The sequence below is a fragment of the Trichomycterus rosablanca genome, chromosome 9 (assembly GCF_030014385.1).
Source record: "Trichomycterus rosablanca isolate fTriRos1 chromosome 9, fTriRos1.hap1, whole genome shotgun sequence".
In the NCBI taxonomy this organism is placed as follows: domain Eukaryota; kingdom Metazoa; phylum Chordata; class Actinopteri; order Siluriformes; family Trichomycteridae; genus Trichomycterus; species Trichomycterus rosablanca.
In genome coordinates, this window is record NC_085996.1 from 32,903,400 (window position 1) to 32,922,417 (window position 19,018).

General features: G+C 40.1%; 1 protein-coding gene across 2 annotated transcripts in view; it reads left to right on the forward strand.

Annotated features, from left to right (window-relative positions):
* The first annotated feature begins 1,552 nt into the window (after nt 1–1,552).
* evlb (Enah/Vasp-like b) overlaps nt 1,553–19,018 on the forward strand; it is a 45,690-nt gene continuing 28,224 nt past the window's right edge. For both annotated transcript variants that reach the window (XM_063002268.1, XM_063002267.1), the window contains exon 1: nt 1,553–1,863. In XM_063002268.1, coding sequence (XP_062858338.1) covers nt 1,859–1,863 — 5 coding nt within the window. In that variant the 5' untranslated portion in view covers nt 1,553–1,858. The remainder of the gene's footprint in view (nt 1,864–19,018) is intronic.

The following is a 19,018-nucleotide window of genomic DNA, read 5'->3' on the forward strand; positions in this document are numbered from 1 at the left end:
AGTACCGCCCCTTTTGGAGCGATTTCAGTCTGACTGAAAATCGCCCCAGATTGCTCTCATAGACTCTCATGTTAAGGCTCTTTTTTTTTAACTGCAGGCGCTGCAATACATTCTGAATGGCTTCCGGGAGGACTCGCACTTACGTGCTTGCGTCACACGTAACCTGGTGTCGCGATCTCGTCACTATGACTACCATCACCTCAGTTCGGAGCAACTCCATCGTGTCATTAAGGGAAATGCCATTCAGTCGTCGTAGTAATCAGGATAAATTAGCAACTAAGGAATTAGGGCCACCCAGACCAAATTTAAACATCAAGTATCTACAAAGGGGGGAAAATCATATAAGTAACAAGTAAATTACAAGTAAGTAATGTAATTTTTAAATTGTGAATTGTGATTGCACTTATTGTATCTCCCCAATTGTTTAATTGTACTTCTTTATTCATTGCACATCAGCCCCGATGCCCCGATCTTTATTCTGGATCTGCTGCACCTAAAATAAAATGCTATCTGATGAAGACTGAATTAAATTGTTAGGGTGAAGGCTTTACTTAATGTTATGATTAATGGTAAAGCTGGTCTCTCTCCATGTTCAAAGTTATTTGTGAGGGCAAACTGATAGATGACTTAAGATGTTAATTATTTAAGCTTTAATTTACTTATTGAACGGGTCACCTTGGCCATCATTGCAACAATTGCCCCCCCTGAGAGATTTGGCAGGAGCTGCGGTTACCTCTGTGTCAATATCCACCCTATAATTATCCAGATGTGATGTTATGAAAAAAATGAAAATAAAAAATGAGACCAGAGTTTAGGAGATTACACTTGTAAAAATTACTTTAAAATGTGTGTTAGAGAAAAGGACAAACAATGTCACTGATGTGAAGCACCAGGCTGACTATAGAGTCAATATCTTCGCTTTGTGGAGTAGCTCCAACCCCAAGTCAGTGAATCACAATGCCCAGAGATGCTTTGCATCTAAAAAGACACTGAAATTAAAGAAATGCATTATGGTGTATTTGCTGAAGTGGGTGCTCAACATCAGCATGGGTCTTGGGGACCTGTGCTTGATTTTTGTCTTCAATTAGAAGTTTTGCATGTTCTTCCCATGTCTGCCTGGGATTCCTCCCACCTCTCAAAACATGCTACTTTAAACTGCTTCTATTTCATAATGACTGAGTGAATGAGTATATAAGTGAGCGAGTGATACTCTGCAATGCAGTCTGCCCAGGATGTATTCTGTGCTTGTTTCCTGCTGGGTGGCATCGGACCAACTGCGACCCCGATCGGAATGAACAAGTTATTACAACTTAATGAATAAATAATTTCATGTTAATTAGTTAATGAAACAACATTTGTGTGAAAATGTTAGATTCGCTTGTGCAGACGATTCGATTCATTAGACTCGTTCACAAGTGTCGTTTGAAACGAACCGATTCATTAGTCCATCTCTGGACTGTCAGAGCAGACCGCTCTTCTCTTTCGCTCGTCTGCTGTGTTTGTCCGCTGCTGGCCTGGAGGAGGATATAAGATGGCAGCCCCGCAGACCCTGACTCCTCGCACATTTACCGATGACAGACAGACCGCGGTGGAGGTCGATGTAAAATGGAAGTGAGGGAGAAAGCGGAGGAACGGTTCGCGTGGAAAAGCAAACAGGAGAGCGGCTCGCGAACTGCACGCGACACACTGAATCGTTTGTCGCAGCATCTGCACGTTCCTGCGAGCGTCTGTGATCGAGTCGGACTGTTTAACCTGAGATCAGAATCAGAAGAATAAGATAGGTAAAAGAGACTGGGGCACATATTGGAAGAGCACTAGGGGAAGATTTGGTTGCAGTCCCCCCGGACAGAGGGGAAAGATGAGGTAAGCAAACCCCTGCACCAGCTATGACACGCGCACAATGAAGCGTTATTCTGCTTCATCCACATGCATTTCATATTATGTGATGCATAAACTGGAAAGATTGTATGAATGAGATCAACTCATCCCATCTATCTGCCCGATGTGCATTTTAATTCTTAATAAATCATTCCTAAATATAAAAAGACGTGGTGATTCACTGACCGGCTTTTACCTCATGTTGAAGGCCTGAGGTGGGGCAGCACACCAACATTCCGGTCTGTCCGGTGTGTGTGTGTGTGTTTACAGGGTTGTTCTGAATTTCTCTTTACACGTTACCACTGTATTACTCGATTTATAAAAGTTGTGCTAAACATAGTCGTTTAAATGAAAGAAAAATGTGGATAAATGATTCTGAGGGATGCGCAGGAAATGTAGAGAGAAGACGTTGCCATGGAGACCGGCGTGCACGTGTTGCGTGTGGAATCCGCCTATTGCAGCCGTCATAGAGGCTCATGTAGCAACATCAGCAACACACTGCGTGGATACCTGAGGTCAAAAGTTTACATACATACGTCTGTAGGGATCATATATGGCAGTACTGGAGTACTGGAATGCTTGCTGCGACTTATATGATTGGATTTTTGTGATGAAAAGATTGGATTGGAAAAGATTGAATACTTTTGTGATGGAAAAGATTGGATACTGTTGTTTGTTTACAGTCTGTTTTTTTTTTTAGGGGTCATCACAGCAGATTATTTTGGTTTTCCTTATGCATTATATGAAGCACTAAAATTTTTTACATGAAACTGGATAAAGAACAGCCATCCACTCAAAGAGGAAAAAAAATATATAGATAAACTACATACATTCATCAGGCAAAATTGGGTGTGGAGCAGAAATACACAACGCACAGGGCACTATTTCATGAATTAAATTAAGACTAGCTAGTCGACCGTCTGCATGTTTTTGAGAGGTCTGAGGAAAACCCTTAAAAACACAGGGAAAACATGCAAAACTCTCTTGACAGTGAGAATAGCGGGATCCCAATTCTACTCTAATAGCTGCAAAAGTGTGCTTTATAAAAGATAAATAATTTTGAGCGATCTAGAGGGCTTAAAAGCAATGCAAACTTGGTCCTCAAAGCATTACTGTGTGTTTGATTACGAACTATAAACCTTATTACACTTGCAGACAGTCAGTTTTCACATACTGGTACACTTGCAGTGATTTAGGGATGCAGAGTTTGTTAGATTAAATTACTAAAGTGTAAATATTACCCTTCAATCTTCACTGGATTAGTTTATGGCATTTAGAAAGTACACTGGACAGCACTGATGAGTGGAGTGTTTTGATATTTGTTATTGTTTTTAACTTGTCAAACTTAAACTTCCCTGTTTCATTCATTATTTTAGAAGTTGACATACCAAAATTTTTGGTATTTGGGTGTTTAAAGAGCTATCTGGAAACATTTTAGAACTGCAAGCAACTTGTTAAACAGTTTGTAGGGTGCTCGGGTGGCACAGTAGTAAATAACACTAGCACATTAAAGCTGGAATCCAGAGTTTGAATCCCCAGCAGTGCTACAGACATGATTGGCTAGCTCTGAAAGGGAAATGCCTGAGGCCCCGCGATGGATCATGTCTGGGGTATGTTACTGCATTACACCCAGTGATTCCAGGAAAACAGGACCCACCGTGACCCCGGCCAAGATAAAGCAGTGGTAATACTTGATGATAACGATTTCAGTATGTTGTGGCATCAGTCATTAATAACACATGGGATATGAAACCAAAAATTCATAAATTTGACAAAACAGTAACTTTAGTAAATCTGGTCTTTTTGACTACAGTAAGAAATTGAAATCATTCGTTTTATGGACACGTTAATACTAGATGTTTGATAAACACTTACTGAAACAGCTGGTTTATAAAATATACATTTTTTATTTATATAAATAAACATTTGTAAGATAGTAAAAACGTAAAAATCTCATTGATAAAATTTCATTATGACTTTGAAACTACATTCATCTGAAATCTTTTTTAAGCCTTATTTAATTTTAACGTCAAGCCTAGGGTTACAGAGGGGTGTGTAGGTGTCAGATTGAGGCTAAATATATATGGCAGTTCCTGTAACAGACAGTGAGAAGATTTGCTTCTTGCCCTTGTTCAGGGACAGAGGCTGCCAAATGTGCCCGGCATCACTGTCCAGCCGGTCAGTACACACACTGGCTGATCTAATACCATAGCTGTAATTAATGCTTCAATGCACATTCACTGCACATTAGCTGTCTGTGGTTGTTTGAAAGAGTATTATTGGCCTTTTCTGGGTGTCCTGTGTTCATCGAAATCATGCAAATTAACTCCTGGCATCTGCTTGTTTGTGTCTATTCAACTTAATTTTTAGATGCAGCAGTAAGTAACTTGGCCTGGTCTTCCAGTTTTGTGTGAGAGTTCCACCATTCCAGTTTTAGGTAAATCCATGATTCATTAAATACAGTTATTTTTAAAACAACACTGATAGCACTGATAGATACAGAAATCCAAATGCTAACTGAAAGTCATAGCCAGAACGTCTAGAAATTGGCACACTAAAAATAAGGTGTATAAAAGGGATAGATTAATAGCACCTATCTGAAATTGTGCCAATGTGCCAAAAATAGATGGACAATAAAAATAAAATATTAGCAATATACTTTGGTGCTTGGGTGACACAGTGGTCTAATGCGCTAACCCACCACTGCTGGGATGCTGAACGCTCGAGTTTAAAGCTCAGCTGAAATATAGGGCACATGACAGTGGAAGCTCAGTGGTTAAGATACTGGACTAGTAAACAAAAGGTTGCTGCTTCAAGCCCCACCACCCCAGGTTGCCACTGTTGGGTCCCTGAGCCAGGCTCTTAACCCTCAATTCCGTGAATTGTTTTCAGTCATGATGGTAAGTCGCTTGGATAAAAGCATCTGCAAATGTAAATGTAAACATGCCCACCTGGCGGGACTATGTTAGCCGGTAGGGGGCATGGAGCTGCAGATTAACTGAAAGTGCAGTTCTCTTTGCACTTTCGCAAATGTCTTCTGCACCTAATTAAGCATGATTTGCTTCAGCTGTAGGATGGCCCTTTAACGTGGCTCAGTCCTGTGCTCAGTGACTGCTTGTTTGTCTGTGTGTCTCATTGGTGGTTTGTCAGACTGCTATGTCTGCCTATTCTTTTGTCGTCTTTTTGATCTTGTGTCTGGGAATTTGGCAGGTGACGTGGTACCATTCTTGTGTATTGTGCTTGGCATTTCTGAATGAAGCCATCACAAAAGAATCATTCCGGATTTGAGCTGCCTACACAGAATATTTTGTGTGTGGTTATTACAGAGCAATCTTTATTTTTCTATTTTATTTATGCATTTTCTCCCATTTTTCTCCCAATTTTATCGTAGTCAGTTTGCCTTCCGCTGCTGGGGGATCCCTGATTGCAGTCGAGGTCGGTATATTGCTGCTCACTCCTCCTCCGACCCATGTGCAGCCCTTAGCTGAACCCTTATTCACCTATGCACTCTGCACAGGCGCCTTTCTATCTGCCAGTCAGGGTCCTTACACAGCTTTTGAAGACCCCACCCACATAGTCCGGTCATCCCGCCCTAGCAGAACTGTGTCTGCTGCAGGCACTGGCAATTATGCCTGCTAGATGGTGCCCAGCCAACCTGGTAACGCCGAGTTTCAAACCGAGGAGGTATAAATCTTGGTGCTGGTGTGCTAGTAGAATATCCCGCTGCGCCACCTGGGCGCTAGAACAGTCTTTTTTAAGCTTGATTGGTACTAATTATTGGATCAAGTACCTGGGAATCCAGCTCATCTTTATTTCCTCTCTAGTCTATCGCATTTTTGAGGTTTTTGGGCAAGTATTGATTAGACTCATGTACAGTGATTGTCTGCCTTTTGTTGTTTTTGCAGAAAGTTTAGTCGTACTGCTAATAGTGTGTTTGCCCGCCTGAGCTATTTCTTAATGCCACTTGAGCTGCAGCTTTTGGTTTTGGTCAGGTTCTGTGTTTATTTAGTTTTACTAGGTTGTTTATTTTTATGCCTTTATTTCCTATATTTTTTGGTGGGCTGTTTTTTAGACACATTATTGTTCTGCCTCTTTTAACCACCAGCTGTCAGTGCTTTCTTTCTTATTAATGCATCTCATACACCAAGTGAGGTTATATATTTTAAAATATTAGTGATCCATAACTCCAGTACAATTACAGAAACCTGTAGAATTTGTACCAAAGGACAATGTAGCTGTTTTAATGAATTGTGGTGACCCAATACCTAACAAAGACAAATGATGCTATTTTTACTTTAATGCCTGACTGTATTCACCCGTCTCCTGGTGTAGACTACAATCTGTAGCTGTTTTGGATAACCTACAGAGGCTGATTGTATGTGTTAACCCAATTATTTTGCCATCAATTGACTGATGTATTTGACAATTGTAATTTACTTTACTGGAACACTTAAGAAAGTTTACGATCATGAACAGCATGTGAATTTTACTGACCTTCTTTAAACCAGTGGGGCCCTGCAGTAAAGTGTTCTGATTTAACTTTGCTTAAACAGACAGTGTAAGCAGTTTCAGCTCTATTTTAATTTCTCTCAGAGCTGCTGAGTCAGACACACTTACTCCCCATGTTCACCACTTCAGTCACTGTAAAATCTGTCTCACGTTATATGGGTCTAACTTTCTTTATTTATAGGTCTAGCATGTTCATATAACCAGGGGCGTAGCTACCGGGGGGCAAGTGCACTGGGGACCATGACGTGGAGGGGCCCTCCACGACATGAACTCAACCCCCCACCGCACTGCCCCCCCCCATTTGCTGCACTCACCAGGTCGTTATTATTATATTACAATATTGTAGCGGTGATATGTGAGTGATATTCAGCTCAGCCAATTAGAATGCAGCACCCGGTTTTTACATGTGCGTTTGGACGTTCTGCAGTTAGTTAGTTTTGTATATGAAACTTGCCGTATGGCCCCAGCATTGAACCCAGTAGGTAGTTCGGGTGCTGGAGCTAGGCAGTCTAAAGTGTTGTAATGCTTGTTGAAGTCCTAACTAAACAGTTACAGTGAACTGTACCTTGTCGAGTGTCTTTATTCCCACACCTCCACCACCGCACACAGCAAAAAACCTGTAGCATCCCCGCCGGATGAGCAGCACTCGCAGTGGCTAGGTGAGCCGACCCTCTACAGTAGCAAGTGGCTAACGAAAGTAAAAACACAACAATATTTTCATTAAGTAATATATAAAAATAACTAAGACAATGAAATATCAGAATACATGTAATCAAAATATAGAGTGAGTGCACAGCCAGTAATTAATCTGTGTAACGTTACTAGACAAAATATATATATATATATATATATATATATATATATATATATATATATATATATATATACTGTATATATATACAGTGGGGCCAAAAAGTATTTAGTCAGCCACTGATTGTGCAGGTTCTCCTACTTAGAAAGATGAGAGAGGTCTGTAATTTTCATCATAGATACACTTCAACTATGAGAGACAAAATGAGAAAAAAAAAATCCAGGAAATCACATTTTAGGATTTTTAAAGAATTTATTTGTAAATTATGGTGGAAAATAAGTATTTGGTCAATAACAAAAGTTCAACTCAATACTTTGTAACATAACCTTTGTTGGCAATGACAGAGGTCAAACGTTTCCTGTAAGTCTTCACCAGGTTTGCACACACTGTAGCTGGTATTTTGGCCCATTCCTCCATGCAGATCTCCTCTAGAGCAGTGATGTTTTGGGGCTGTCGCTGGGCAACACGGACTCCACAAATTTTCTATGGGGTTGAGGTCTGGAGACTGGCTAGGCCACTTCAGGACCTTGAAATGCTTTTTACGGAGCCACTCCTTCGTTGCCCGAGCGGTGTGTTTGGGATCATTGTCATGCTGGAAGACCCAGCCACGTTCCATCTTCAATGCTCTCACTGATGGAAGGAGGTTTTGGTTTAAAATCTCACGATACATGGTCCCGTTCATTCTTCCCTTAACACGGATCAGTCGTCCTGTCCCCTTTGCAGAAAAACAGCCCCAAAGCGTGATGTTTCCACCCCCATGCTTCACAGTAGGTATGGTGTTCTTGGGTTTTTCTTCTTCCTCCAAACACGACGAGTTGAGTTTTTACCAGAAAGTTCCATTTTGGTTTCATCTGAACACATGATATTCTCCCAATCCTCTTCTGGATCATCCATATGCTCTCTGGCAAACTTCAGACGGGCCTGGACATGTACTGGCTTAAGCAGGGGGACACGCCTGGCACTGCAGGATTTGAGTCCCTCTCGGCGTAGTGTGTTACTGATGGTAGCTTTTGTTACTTGGTCCCAGCTCTCTGCAGGTCATTCATCAGGTCCCTCCGTGTAGTTCTGGGATTTTTGCTCACCGTTCTCATGATCATTTTGACCCCACGGGATGAGATCTTGACCCCAAGGGAGATTATCTTGGTCTAACAATGGTCATACAATTGTTATACAATGGTCTTGTATGTTTTCCATTTTCTTACAATTGCTCCCACAGTTGATTTATTCACACCAACCTGCTTGCCTATTGTAGATTCACTCTTCCCAGCCTGGTGCAGGTCTACAATTTTCTTCCTGGTGTCCTTCGACAGCTCTTTGGTCTTGGCCATGGTTGAGTTTGGAGTCTGACTGTTTGAGGCTGTGGACAGGTGTCTTTTATACAGATAACGAGGTCAAACAGGTGCCATTAATACAGGTAACGAGTGGAGGACAGAAGAGCTTCTTAAAGAAGAAGTTACAGGTCTGTGAGAGCCAGAAATCTTGCTTGTTTGTTATTGACCAAATACTTATTTTCCACCATAATTTATGAATAAATTCTTTAAAAAACCTACAATGTGATTTCCTGGATTTTTTTTTCTCATTTTGTCTCTCATAGTTGAAGTGTACCTATGATGAAAATTACAGACCTCTCTCATCTTTCTAAGTAGAAGAACTTGCACAATCAGTGGCTGACTAAATACTTTTTGACCCCACTGTATATATATATATATATATAGTATATATATACAGTGTATCACAAAAGTGAGTACACCCCTCACATTTCTGCAAATATTTTATTATATCTTTTCATTAGACAACACTATAGAAATAAAACTTGGATATAAGTTAGAGTAGTCAGTGTACAACTTGTATAGCAGTGTAGATTTACTGTCTTCTGAAAATAACTCAACACACAGCCATTAATGTCTAAATAGCTGGCAACATTAGTGAGTACACCCCACAGTGAACATGTCCAAATTGTGCCCAAAGTGTCAATATTTTGTGTGACCACCATTATTATCCAGCACTGCCTTAACCCTCCTGGGCATGGAATTCACCAGAGCTGCACAGGTTGCTACTGGAATCCTCTTCCACTCCTCCATGATGACATCACGGAGCTGGTGGATGTTGGACACCTTGAACTCCTCCACCTTCCACTTGAGGATGCGCCACAGGTGCTCAATTGGGTTTAGTCCATCACCTTTACCTTCAGCTTCCTCAGCAAGGCAGTTGTCATCTTGGAGGTTGTGTTTGGGGTCGTTATCCTGTTGGAAAACTGCCATGAGGCCCAGTTTTCGAAGGGAGGGGATCATGCTCTGTTTCAGAATGTCACAGTACATGTTGGAATTCATGTTTCCCTCAATGAACTGCAGCTCCCCAGTGCCAGCAACACTCACGCAGCCCAAGACCATGATGCTACCACCACCATGCTTGACTGTAGGCAAGATACAGTTGTCTTGGTACTTCTCACCAGGGCGCCGCCACACATGCTGGACACCATCTGAGCCAAACAAGTTTATCTTGGTCTCGTCAGACCACAGGGCATTCCAGTAATCCATGTTCTTGGACTGCTTGTCTTCAGCAAACTGTTTGCGGGCTTTCTTGTGCGTCAGCTTCCTTCTGGGATGACGACCGTGCAGACCGAGTTGATGCAGTGTGCGGCGTATGGTCTGAGCACTGACAGGCTGACCTCCCACGTCTTCAACCTCTGCAGCAATGCTGGCAGCACTCATGTGTCTATTTTTTAAAGCCAACCTCTGGATATGACGCCGAACACGTGGACTCAACTTCTTTGGTCGACCCTGGCGAAGCCTGTTCCGAGTGGAACCTGTCCTGGAAAACCGCTGTATGACCTTGGCCACCATGCTGTAGCTCAGTTTCAGGGTGTTAGCAATCTTCTTATAGCCCAGGCCATCTTTGTGGAGAGCAACAATTCTATTTCTCACATCCTCAGAGAGTTCTTTGCCATGAGGTGGATGTTGAATATCCAGTGGCCAGTATGAGAGAATTGTACCCAAAACACCAAATTTAACAGCCCTGCTCCCCATTTACACCTGGGACCTTGACACATGACACCAGGGAGGGACAACGACACATTTGGGCACAATTTGGACATGTTCACTGTGGGGTGTACTCACTTATGTTGCCAGCTATTTAGACATTAATGGCTGTGTGTTGAGTTATTTTCAGAAGACAGTAAATCTACACTGCTATACAAGCTGTACACTGACTACTCTAAGTTATATCCAAGTTTCATGTCTATAGTGTTGTCCCATGAAAAGATATAATGAAATATTTGCAGAAATGTGAGGGGTGTACTCACTTTTGTGATACACTGTATATATACTAAGTAACATTGTTCACTGTGTCCAAACTAAAAGTCCAAAGCTTTTAAACAGCTGCGCAAAGCAGACTGCTTTTTTCCTTGCTTGCTTACAATTATTAAAGAAGCAGCATTAATAATAATACCACAAATCATTGTAATTGAGGTGGAAGAGCCACCATTTGGTTTTCCACAGTTTTTACATTTACATTTCAATAATATAGTCCAACTTATTTGGCCAGACCAGCAATGTCAGCTGTAAATTCCAGTTATCATTCAAGTCAATCAAGTTAATAGCACTTTTATGTCAAACATGTACTACTTTCTGTCTTATTGTTTTGTTTTTACTGTCTTACGTTTTCCTTTTGCTTTACTATTTAGTCTTTTTCCTCCTGTTCTTTTACACTCACCCACAAAGACACACACACACACACACACACACACACACACACACACACACACACTGTCATATACATGAACTGCATTTTGTGCCTTTGTCTCATATTTCTGCCTTCATGTTTTTGGTGTCTTTACATTCTTCATCCTGGGTGACTAGGTTAGTGTTCGGTTGGACGTCTCGCAGAAGGCCGTAACCCCTGCTGTGTGGTAATGGCAGTGCAGTTACTGTTGGCTCTTGGCTAGGTTCTACTGTATAGGAGGTGTTTCCCTTTAAGGATTAGAATGCAGTCTGCAGCCATGCAGGAACCTGCAGAGAGTGCAGCTGAGAGAATGATGAGGGGGGAAGGGCTGCATGCTACCTCTGCATATACAGCCTCTACTCTTGCATCTTTATTTAGCTCTATATGTCAGTTCCCTGGTATATAGTATAATATGTTTCATTACTATTGGAGGTTCTCACACAGCTGAACACAGACATAATATTATGCTTTCATGTATACAGTATGCGAGTGGGTCACCCTGTGTTTATGGTTATTATTCCTCAGCTGGTCTCACTCTCTGTCTCTGCTTTGTGAATTCCAAAAGAATTGTTTATTCTGTTCTGGCATGAATTTAGAAAAAGTATGAGTTAGATTGTTGTACCAGAAGCAGAGTTCACATGAGTCCTTTGACCTGTAATCTGCAGGTAATCCGCACGGCTTCCTGCATGAAATATAATCATGTTTAACAGAATGATCTATACAGATACTTTAAGTTAAAAGGCTTGAATTGATTAAAAACCATAGGCCACGATTAACTAAAGACTAGATTCAGCTAGTGTTTTAGCTCTTTTCCCAGTTCATACATTGTCCAGACATTTCAGGACTCCTCTGGGTTGTAATAGGATTTGGGCCAGAGGTCTCAGATAACCATGGTTAACCATGGCAAAACCTAATTCTTTGATCATTAATTCATTATACATATTGTTAAGTCAGGTATCCCTTGTTGCAATGTGGCTCGGTGGGTAGCACTGTCACCTCACAGCAATAAAGTCCTGGGTGCAATTCCTGGGTGGAGCAGTCTGTTTCCTTTCTGTGTGGAGTTTGCATGTTCTCCCTGTGTCTGTGTGATTTTCCTCCAAAGACATGCAGTCAGGTTATTGGAGATACTAAAATTGCCCTAGGTGTGAATGTGTGTATGTGTGTGTGCCCTGTCCAGGGTGTTTCCCACATTTCGTCCAGTAAATTGTACCCACAGTACCCACAGTAAATTGACCCTGAGTAGGATAATGCGGTGGTAAAAGAGACAATAAATGAATTGCTCTTATTTATGACCTCTGATTAGGGGCACAAGGTCATTCATCTGCCACATGCATTTATAATCTCATGCATTCCACAACATAAATGTATACTGACATGTTTCCCCCCACATGCATTCACAATTGCATGCATTCACAAACATGAATTTGCAATCACTTGCATCCTCAACATACAGTTACATGTCCTCCTAAGCATTCATGTAGAACATACATTGCCAACATTTATTTACAATTATATGCAGTCTGTAACATGCATTCACAGTTACATATGTTCCCCAGCATTCATTTAATCACACTTCAATCATCTATTTATCAACGTGCATGTAGAATCACATTTACAGTTGCATGCATTCTTGTCTTTTCTGCCAACACTGTTTTATATTTTGCAAAAAACATGCATTTAGCTGCATTTCTCAACATGCATTTACAATTATATCCATTCCATAACATGCATTTATAGTCATGTGCATTTTGCAACATGCATTTACAGTAAGTAACATGGATTCCCATCTGCAGAAGTCCTTAATGTCAATGCATTAAATATTATATTTGTGGCAAAACATCAGTAAGTCAATAAAGATAGTTTAAAATAGATAATTTAAAATATAAATATAAGCAGAAGAAGAGTAAAAAAAAGAAGGAAGGGAGAAAAAACCCAGAAGCAGAAGCAATGGTGGTAAATGGGGGTGGGTGGGTGTGTGTTAGGGAAGGGGAGGGGGTTTGTAGCCCTTCTTTCATATTACAGCTAGATGAAGCAAAGGATGGAGAGATGTGGGAGGGAGCTAATCCAGTGGATGGTGTGAGACACTGAGAGGCAGACTGTGGGTAACGCCTCACTGGGAGCATCATTTCATTCAGTCCTCTCATTACGCTGGAGAGAGCGATCTCTCTTTTTGTTAATGTGCTGCTCCTTAGTTACACTCTTTGTCAGGATTGATTCATTCACAAATACATCTATCTTTTTTCTGCTTACTAAAAGCATAACCTTAAAGTCATTTTAATTCATTTTTGTTCAACCCTTGGCTGAGCAAATTCTTTCTCAGGTCATTGTTCAGATGGAGGCTTTGATCAGCTGTTGATGTAAATGGGTTACGGACGATGATGTGAGAGCATCTGCCCTTTGTTCGACTCCTGCTCGGATAAGATGCCGCTGCTATTCCAGTCTCTAATTCTTTAACGAGTGCTTTATTGGAGAGTACAGGCGGGGGGAGGCCAGCTGATTGCCTGACGAGTGTAGAAACGTGTCAGTGAGAGCACCTGTTCCTCTCTGTAAGCCAAGAGGATGGATATTAATCTGCAGTCACACCGCTTTTACTTCCCTCAGATCTACTGTGATGTTGGAGCTCAGGTCACTGAGTATAAGCCCAGGTAGGTACAGCTGACCGTCCTCTGTTCTCTGTGGCTGCTCGAAGGCGTTGAGTGGAATTCTAATTAAGCATTTTATTAAAAATGCGAGACTGAAGGTTGATTTATGCTTTTACTTCAGCTTGCCAGGCTGTGGAGAGTGGCTGTGCTAAGGCTTTTAATGTGATTAAAGCCAACAACTGTGGCTCTTTTGTTCAACACAATTCTCACAGTCTTTATTGCTTTCTGCTGCTTGTAAAGGTAAAGCAATACCATGATTCTTGTTAAATTGAGGCCCAACATGAAGGTAAAGAATCCTTCTTGTGGCTTACGGCAAGAATATTGTCTTTACACTTATATGTATAAACAAAAACATCCATTCAATTTATTTAAAATTAAAGTCTGCATTACAAGTATGGAGCAATTACACAATAAAGCGTTTGTGTTTTGGCTAACATTAACATTTTAGTTTGCTTTTTTAAAACTTTCAAAAAACAGAAATCATGGTGTCTCAGCAACGATGTACCTTTATATGATTTTTCTTACATTTGTTTGTTTTGATGCTCCAGACATGTGGCAGCACATGATATTTGATCTAGATGACTTTGAACATGACAGAAAATGCAGAATATCTCCTAGGAATTTCACACATAACAGTCTCTAGAGTTTACACATACAAGTGCAGAACATCAAGTGAATAGCAGTTCTGCTATTAGAAATACATAGCTGATACAATGGCCAATCAAAAATCTATGTACAGACATGGCTGTGTCTGAGGGGGGTGGCCGAGAGCCCGTAATTGATTGGCATCTCGTTTGAGGTGTGTTACTGCAGTTTCCAGGAAAACCAAACCCACTACGACACTGCTAGGATAAAGCAGTGATATATATGTATAAATATGTGAGTGTGTGTGTGTGTGTGTGTGTGTGTGTGTGTTGGATTTCCTTCTGTCCTCTAATCCCCTCTGTAGTTCCCACCATATTTTTTTATCTCACTTGTACGATTATAGACCCTGCCAGTATTATTGTCCTAATCAGATTTTATTGCTGTGACCTTCCCACTGGGCAGAGAAAATAATAGATCACTTTTCATGTCTGGATTTTCAGTTTGGAGCTGTTGTTTATCATATATCTATATATCTTTATACTGTATATGTGTTTAATTTAGGTCAGCTATGTTAGTGCTTAGGTTTAGAAAATAATCCATGCATGCCTATTTACCCTGGCTGTAAAAGCTATAGATTGACATTTAATTCACAAATGAAATATTAGTGACAGTTTTAAGTACAGTAATTGCAGAATAATACACAACACCATTTTAAGAATAATAAATAGCCATAAAGGGTTGATGATATGTTTAGTAGTGGGTGTTTATGCGGTGGTTTCCATTGGTCTGGTGTTAGTGAAATGCTGATCAGCAGAACTGAACTAAAGGACAGTCAGAATGAGGTCACAAACACTGGAATACAGGATGATCAATACTGAAGCTATTAGAACATATGAATGGAAAAATAGGTAATGTATCTAACTGTATTTATAAAGGATTGCATATTTTAATTGTGCAATATATCTTGTCTGGTTTATTTTGCAGTGTTTTATAACTATAACAAACTCATTTACCCTCCATCCTGGGTAAAATAAATTTAAAAAGGCATTTCAAGTACAACAGTAAATTAAAGAGTGGGTACTAATCTGATGTAGTTAGCATGCTGCCAACTTCTTTGTCACGTGGTTTTTTTTTTGCATTTTCCTCCAATTTTCCTCCCAATCTAGTCGTATCCAATTACCCGATTGCATTACGCTTCCTCTTTACTGATGTTGATCTTCATCCTGACTGAGGAGAACTGAAACTAACACACGCCCCCTCCGACACGTGTGCAGTAGCCGACTGCATCTTTTCACCTGCACAAGGTGAGTTTATATGAGGATCAGCGTGTTCGGAGAGACACACCCTGATTCTCATTATCCTTCGCCTCTGTGCAGGCACCATCAATTAGCCAGCAGAGGTCGTAATTGCATCAGTTATAGGGAATCCCCTTCCGACACCCCCTAGGAACAACAGCCAATCGTTGTTTGTGTAGGCACCCAGTCTGCCAGATGGCAGATTTTGATGTAAAATTTACACAATGGGTGCAGTTACACAAAGAATTAACATCTTCAAATTCAAGCTCAATAACAATTTGTGTTAATCAGCAATGATACTTAATAAAATACTCTCTTTTGCTCTGTTGCTGTTTTTTAACCCCACTCTAAGCTTTCTTCCACTTCTGTTCTATAAAATGTGTTTTATTCAAATGTGGAATTTTTTTTGGTTAACATTTTCTTTGATATTCATTTTTCTCAGATATAAATGGCTGACTAACAGAAGGGGTCTCTGCTTGCACACACACAGTAATTCTCTTTTTTTTTTTACACAGTCTTGTTGGTTATAGAAGCACAGCATATGTGCCAATTTAGTCTTACATGCACACAATTTTATATATTGTTTTTGTTTGCTCTTTGGATGTGTTGTCACTTGCAAATTGTGAAAATATTAATCACTTGTAATATGCATACTAAATACATGTACAATATAGACTGTGTATGCAAATTAGTACTGTTTACTTCAGAACTGAGATTAAACCCAGAATAAAGGGGATGAGGCAACAAGGGTGTATTAAAATACTGGAAAAAAAGAGAAAAGAGAAATTGGGAAAGATTATCTTGGAGCAATGCATAAAATGCTTGCATATGAAACAGCAAGGCACAACAAAGAAAATGAGTAAAGCATGTGTGTAGTTATATGGCTAGAGAATATAAGGAAATCGGTGCTCCAGCAAAGCCTTTGTACTGCAGGAAAAATTCCGGATACCATGGATACATTGCGCACCCCAGCATCCCATAATACAATTGGACGAGGTGCTATGGCAACCACGCCACAGGAGAGCACTCGCTGTATCCTGTCTGCTTGGCTGGTGAGAGCCTGAGAGACACAACATGATCTTTCCTGATGTCTGTGCATACTTTTATTTCCGCAAAAGAACAGATTTACGCTGTTCCTAGCAGAGCAGGTTTTAGCTGAAGTTTGCTAAAACACAAAATAAATAAAATTAAACCAAATGTGCTCATTGTGTAAACTCTCATGACTGTCATGATTGCTAATGAAAGAAAACCAGAGTAAAACTTTAAATGATAACAGATTACAAGCATGCTTTGTTTGGGGTTTTATTTCATTTCATCCCATGACTATAACAGGGGGTGCAAAATTAGCTACTGCTAAAAATATTTTGACACTCACATGGCTCAGTGGGCTCATGTTTCTGCACAAGAGAATCTTTTCTAAGTATGGCAGACAATAATGCTAAGAAAAGAAAAGAGCTATTAATTAGCAAAAGTTTAATTAGTCAAACTAATGTTTCAGTCTCTTTTAGTTTTAGGGCCAAATGTCTAGCTATATTAGCTATACAGTAGACCCTTAAGTTTTGAACGGTTTACCATACGATCATTTTGGGTTACGAACGATCTTTTTCAACTTAAAGTACGAACAAATTTCAGATTACGAACCGGAATTCGCAAAAAATGTGACGTCACGAACAAGTTTACTCTGACCGTCTCTCTCTATATATATGTATATACAGTGAGCGAACATTCGGACAGTGTTTTTCCGGTGTTTTCTTTATATTTTGTAAAATTCTATATTAAAATGTCCCCAAAGAATGTGCAAAGAAAGAGCAGTGGTGAGAAAATGAAAAAATCTATTACATTTGTTGTATAATTACTCCTGCCAGTAGCTGTCACTGTGTATCAGACAGAGGGGACAGTGAGTGAGAGAGAAGAAGGAATTCGGCTGAGTAAAGTATTCTTTCTTTCGTGCAATTACACCTACAACATACAACACTATTAAAATAAAGAAGGAAATAATAGAGAAATATGAGAGTTATTGTTGTTTCTGGTAGATACATTTTATAAAAAAAAGAAGGAAATGTATTATGGTGTATGGTACAGCACACATACTGTACTGAAATGTTGTGTGTGTTTTATGTACAGCACTACTGTGTATTGTTGTTTATTATTGTTTATTACAGGAATGTCTATTCTATAATTTAAGATTAAGGGATAATATACTTGTATTTATAACTAAAAAGACTAAGACATTAGAGAGGTTAGGTAAGGGGGTGGTTTGGGAGGTCTGGCACGGATTAATTCTATTTACATTATTTCTTATGGGAAAAATAGGTTTAACTAACCAACATTTTGACTTAAGAACAGCCCTTCAGAACCAATTAAATTCGTAAGTCAAGGGTCGACTGTACTAGTTTTTGGACAAAAAAATGTATTTAAGTGATATGTTGACAAATTTTTTTTTCTATTTCTATTTATATATTTATATTTTCAGCATTTAGTAGACGCTTTTATCCAAAGCGACTTACATTACAGATACAGTATACAGTCTGAGCAATTGAGGGTTAAGGGCCTTGCTTAGGGGCCCAACAGCAGCAACCTGGCAGTGGTGGGACTTGAACCAGCAACCTTCTCATTACTAGTCCAGTACCTTAACCACTAGGCTATGGCTTGCCTATTTATTTAATTTAATTTGTCTTCTGCTGCTGGGGATCCCTGATTGCTTTCGCGGAGGGTATATTTCCTCCTCACGCCTCCTCTGACCCGTGCGCAGTCTTAGTGGACCCCTTCTTTTCGCCCATGCTTACTGCACAGGCATCTCTATCTGCTAACCAGGGTCCTTTACACAGTGTTTAAAGACCCCACCCACATAGTCTGGTCATCCCGCCCTAGCAGACACGATAGCCAATTAGTGTCTGCTGCAGGCATTGCCAATTATGCCCGCTAGATGGCGCCCAGCCGAGTTTCAACCTGAGGAGTTCAGAATCTCGGGTGTTGAGATATTTTAAGCGTAGCTTTCCAGCACAAACTTTCCAGTGGACTGATAATTGATGTCACAAAATTCAGAGGTTAGTCTGGTCTTTGTGGCTCATCTGTTATTACTCCTGTCATTTGGCGGCCACTCTAAACTAATTGAACAGCCCTGGTGTAAAATATAAGACTCAGATATAATCTCAGATTTATAATTTGTCATTCCACCTGAGGCATGTTTTTTATAATGGTCTGATCATTCTATTGTTGTAATAATTATATTTATAATAAAGCTATCTGTAAGATAAAGTTCAGTGTAGATCATATATATTAAGTAATTAATTAATGTTAATTAATGTATTCCATTCATGTGATTTTCCTAGTTCTGTGCTGTCTTTGTGTATTGTAGTCCCATATGAGCAGACTTTTATATGGGGATGGATGTGATATTTGCAGATGGGACAAATGCAATCCAGCTTTAGGGCCCTTGGGATTTGGGCCCAATTCTTTAGCCACTGTCTGTGCAGAGTATGGCACGTTCTCCTTATGACTTTGTTTCTCTCTCTGCCCTGTAATATATTGGAATCTGGTTGTACAGTCTTGTGCCCGGTGTTTCCATTATAGGAATT